Source organism: Silene latifolia, chromosome 6 (genome assembly GCF_048544455.1).
Source record: "Silene latifolia isolate original U9 population chromosome 6, ASM4854445v1, whole genome shotgun sequence".
Taxonomy (NCBI): Eukaryota; Viridiplantae; Streptophyta; class Magnoliopsida; order Caryophyllales; family Caryophyllaceae; genus Silene; species Silene latifolia.
In genome coordinates, this window is record NC_133531.1 from 6,377,422 (window position 1) to 6,382,342 (window position 4,921).

Sequence of the window (4,921 nt, forward strand, 5' to 3'; positions counted from 1 at the left end):
AAAATATTTTTATGATAAATGATTATATGCCTTTGTATAACGGATTGAACAAGGCATAAATTTTTCCCATCGATTAACATCCTAAAAGAAAGTACAAATTCTAGAAGCATTAAAATCAAAATATTCTTATTTAACGATTTTCTTAATGCCCAAGGCAAAATGTAATCACCAACTTAATTAATGCACCAAAAAAACCGTAAATCCACATTTTTCAACCAATGAAAATTTTCTTCTATTCTCCTATTTATTTCCTTAATTATTACTGTACAATCAAATCAAATATTCTGATTTGATTATATCGTTTTCTTTATGCCCAAGGCAAAATGTAACATACTCCGTATCAACTTAATTAATTAATGCACCAAAAATCACATAGCTCGACATTTTTCGACCAATAAAAATATTTGTTTTACCTGTTACGTGATTTGCAGGTATTACGTATGCCCAGAATTATCTAATACGCACTATAATAACCGTTGCAGATTTCCACATCATTAAAAAAAATAATAATAATAATAATTAATAGGACTAATAGGAATAAATAATTAACAAAAAGCGTCACTGTTACACTTCACTTTCTAAAATCCGTATAAAACGAACTACTCTTCAACTCATTCTGTCGTCTATCTTCTCGATTATATTTGTGCCTTCGTTGTTCTTCCCTAATTCCAAACCCTAGAAAAAAAAATACCAAAAAAAGCAATTCGGAATTCCATTAAAGTAAGTAATTGAGTGATTCTGTTCCTAATTTCTTCGATCAACTTCATAATCTAAGGTTTCCGAACCTTCAATTGTCTCAATTTGGGCGAAATTTCTCGTGTTCATTCCAACCCCGAATTGATTCGCCAATTCTATCAATTTAGGGTGGATTTGATTGGAGGTATGCGATTACTTTGATATCATTGATGTTTTGAAGCCTTAGGGTTTCACTAACATACGAGTAATTCCGATTTTTATTCAATTTACTGTTTCCTTGTTGTTCATCGTAGATAATAGTACAGAAATTATAATGTCGAATTTGTAGTTATTTTTCGTAGGGTTAGTGATAATGAATATATATAGATCTTGATTGAAAGTTCGATTCTTTAGTAGCAAAATGTCGTCGGCTGCATTAGTTGTTCCTAGTAGGTCGGAGGATCCCGTAGATTTGTGGCGGATTTACCGTAGTTTGCTTGATTTGAGATTGGATGAATCGTTTATGATAGTAGTAAATGGGTTGGGGAATATGCCTACGGCCCCATTACGGGTATTCAAAGACGAAACAATTCTGGCGGTTAAACTAAAGATTCAGAATCGCACTGGGGTTGTGTTCAAGAACCAGAAATTAGTGTATGGTGGGAGGGAATTGTCGCGTAGTGATTCGCTGGTTAGGGATTATGATATTGCGAATGGGGATGTTTTTCATATTATGGTTAAGGTTTCTGATTTACAGGCGATTGAGATTAGGACTGTGTGTGGGAAGAAGCTTAGCTTCAATGTGAGTCGGTTTCAGGATGTTGCATCTGTTAAGAAAGAGATAGCAAAGAAGGTTAAGGGGTTAGGGTATGAGGAGGATCATGAGCTTATTTATGACGGGGAGGAGCTTGATGACCAAGTATTGTTTAATGATATTGTCAAGCATAATGACAATGGTGTCATTCTTTTGATTGTTAGGAAGTCGTCTAAGGGATTCGAGTTGTCAATTGATGCATCTGATGTGATTGGTAAGAAGAATTATGAATATGAATGTGATGGAAATCATGAGGGGCTGGAGAAGGACATTTTGGTGCCAGTTGTTGGGAATCCAAAGAGCGGTCTGCCAAAACCCATATTGGATGTAATAGAGATGACTAAAAATGGGCTAGCTAATGGGCATTCGCCTATCATGTCGGCCGAAGGGTCAGGTGGGGCCTACCTTATGCGTGACTCGACTGGATCTGAGTATGTTTCTGTTTTTAAGCCAATCGATGAGGAGCCCAAAGCAACGAACAACCCTCATGGACTACCTTCAACTCCAAGTGGCGAGGGGTTGAAGAGGGGTACAAGAGTCGGGGGAGGAGCATTTAGGGAAGTCGCGGCTTACCTCTTGGATCATCCAATTAGCGGGAGGCGTGGCATTTCTAGAGATGCAATTGGGTTTTCTGGGGTGCCACCTACTGGCATGGTCAAGTGCTTACATAATGGATTCAACCATCCTAATGGTATAAAGGACAAGATTGGATCTCTGCAGAAGTTCATGAAGAACAATGGCAGCTGTGAGGATATTGGTCCTGGTGCTTTCCCGGTTGAGGAGGTACACAAAATCTCTGTTCTGGACATGAGGTTGGCTAATGCTGATAGGCACTCTGGAAATATATTGTTTAGCAAAGATGGTGAAACTGGGCGAATTACCCTTATACCTATTGATCATGGGTACTGCTTGCCGGAGAGTGTAAGTACCCTTTCCTGCTTTTTATTTAGCGTCTTTTTGGTCCTGTTTACAAGTCAATGCTGTGATTCTATGGGAGTCCTGTTTGCCAACTGTTATGGACCTTGTCAATTATTCAATAAATCATTCTATTTCGGTTTACTGGTCTGTATTCTGTACTCCGCTCTGATAGATATATTAATTGTTTGTTGGGTTTTCTTGTATTAGTTGTACACATGAATAATCACATATAAAGGTACTAAACTAATAATCCACTAAATGATTGACTTCTGTTTCTGCGATTGCTTGGATCTTGGACATATGTAATGGTTTTTTGTATGTCTATTAGGTATAATTGTATATATCTATGTCACCGCTTTCAGATTGTTTCCATTCTCTTGAATAGCTTACTTAATGTTTGCCCTATTATTAATATACGAGTAACATGGTGTCATCGTTGGTAAATTTCTGCCTGATTGTGTGATTTGTGCCTCGGAGCTTATTATGCTATGACTTCAATGTTTTTATTTCTATGTCATAACAGTGTGTAAATTACTGAGTCCGTCTCTCTGTGCTTGATTCGGATCTTTGATAAGTATTTCTTGACTTCACGCCGAATTACCATTAGTTTTGTCAGTCTTTAGAAAGTGACTGGAATTATCAAAAGACTTGCTGAATTACAATCTCTTTGCTGTACCCTCGTCTTTTTCAACTCACCTTGACAAGAACATTGCCTGGACTCATGGTTTGCCATTCAAATCCTGATCCAGTCCCCTTTTTATTTGGATGTTGAATTTTCTTTTATGTTCTTAGAAAAAGCTTCATGTTCTTGTTTCACGTGTAATTCATTGATTAATCCAACCAAGTTATCTCTTGTAAATATAGTTTGAAGATTGCACTTTTGACTGGCTCTACTGGCCGCAAGCTAAGCAACCATACTCTCCAGAGACCGTTAACTACATCAAATCACTGGATGCTGAGGCAGACATAGAACTTCTCAAGTTTTATGGGTGGGACATGTCTGTTGATAGTGCACGCACTCTGCGTATCTCCACCATGTTGCTTAAGAAAGGGGTGGAAAGAGGACTGACACCATATGCAATTGGAAACATCATGTGTCGTGAGACTGTGAGGAAGGAATCCGTAATAGAGGAGATTGTTCAAGAGGCAAGGAATGATGTCCTCCCAGGCACGAGTGAAGAGACGTTGATGGAAACCGTGTCCCAGATCATGGATCGTCGTCTTGATGAGATGTCGGGATAGTGGGGCCGAGTGATGGCCATAAGTACATACATGTCCATACATTCGGTACATATGCATGAATGAATGGGCCATGGGGTAATAATAGGGTCACCATTTATTTGTCAAATTGTTTTCGTCAGTTTGGATTTCACCACGTCTGGATTTCACCACGTCTGGGAGCCTATCAGCTTGTTGAGTCGGCTTTGTCGGACTAGTGTTATCTCTATCCTATCATTGTCGCGTTTTCTTAGTTTGTGTTCTGCCCAATAAAGTATACTTGAAGTAATCAGGTTACTAAGGTCAGACTTTCTTTATCCAGTGGTTGGTGTTCTGAAATCGGAATGCTCATGTAGAACGCTTAATGTTTGTGTATCTACAATTTGCTGTTTCTGTGAACCTTTTTAGGCTCAATGTCTCCTGAACTCACCCGAGTAACTGACTGTACACGATAATTCCAATGACTAACTTTAATCGTTCAAATCTCAGGATCAATTTCGATTTGAGCAATTGACTTGAGGCTTTATCTATAACACGAGAAATGAAACGCTATGTTTTTAATTTTTACCTGTAAGTTGTATGATCGCCGTATTTTGCTCTCTCAATTCTCTGGAAAAACATCTTTACCAATTGGATCCGAAATACTAGACTCCAATTTCTTCCGTAACACACATTGAATACATCATGATTTTTTTTTTTTTTTTTTTTTTTTTTTTTTTTGATTTTTTTTGACGGCAACAAATAGCATAGCTTATACAAGAGCTCTCTGAGCAAGGTTATGAGCTATCCTATTCACTCCCCTAGGACAGAAACTAAGAGAGCAACAATGAAAATTAGACGCAATAGACTTAATATCTTGGATAATGCAGTTGATAGATGCAATCGGCTTCTCCGCTCCCGCATGACTGCAAAACCAAGTTAAGACAATCTGTAACAAGTCTAACATGAAGGAACCCTTCGTCCGAGGCCCATTTTAGCGCCATGAAAACTGCAAGACCTTCGGCATGCAGTCCAGAAGAGGCAAACGAGCGAGCGTAAGCAGAATTCCTTAGGGTCCCATTATCATCCAAAAAGCACCACCCCATGTCAGCGCTTCTATCAGCCCTCCAAGCAGCATCACACTTGACAGTACAAACATTTCCGCATCCAGGTCCACCAACGATCCAAAAGGGGAAGGAGTTTCTAATCCTCTTAGCTAAGCCAAAACCTGGGGAAGAGTCCAGCAAAGGCGCTCGAAGAAGGCTAGCATCCTTATTGCACACAACCTCCTTCATACACTGAATGTCACCAAGAATA

At 38.8% G+C, this 4,921-nt stretch overlaps 1 protein-coding gene across 1 annotated transcript; it reads left to right on the forward strand.

Moving 5' to 3' along the window:
* The first annotated feature begins 566 nt into the window (after window positions 1–566).
* On the forward strand, window positions 567–4,026 carry LOC141586166 (phosphatidylinositol 4-kinase gamma 4-like). The gene is made up of 2 exons (XM_074407302.1): window positions 567–2,410; window positions 3,272–4,026. The coding sequence occupies exons 1-2, from the start codon at window positions 1,097–1,099 to the stop codon at window positions 3,647–3,649; spliced, it is 1,692 nt and encodes a 563-aa protein (XP_074263403.1). The 5' UTR covers window positions 567–1,096; the 3' UTR covers window positions 3,650–4,026.
* The last annotated feature ends 895 nt before the right edge of the window (window positions 4,027–4,921 follow it).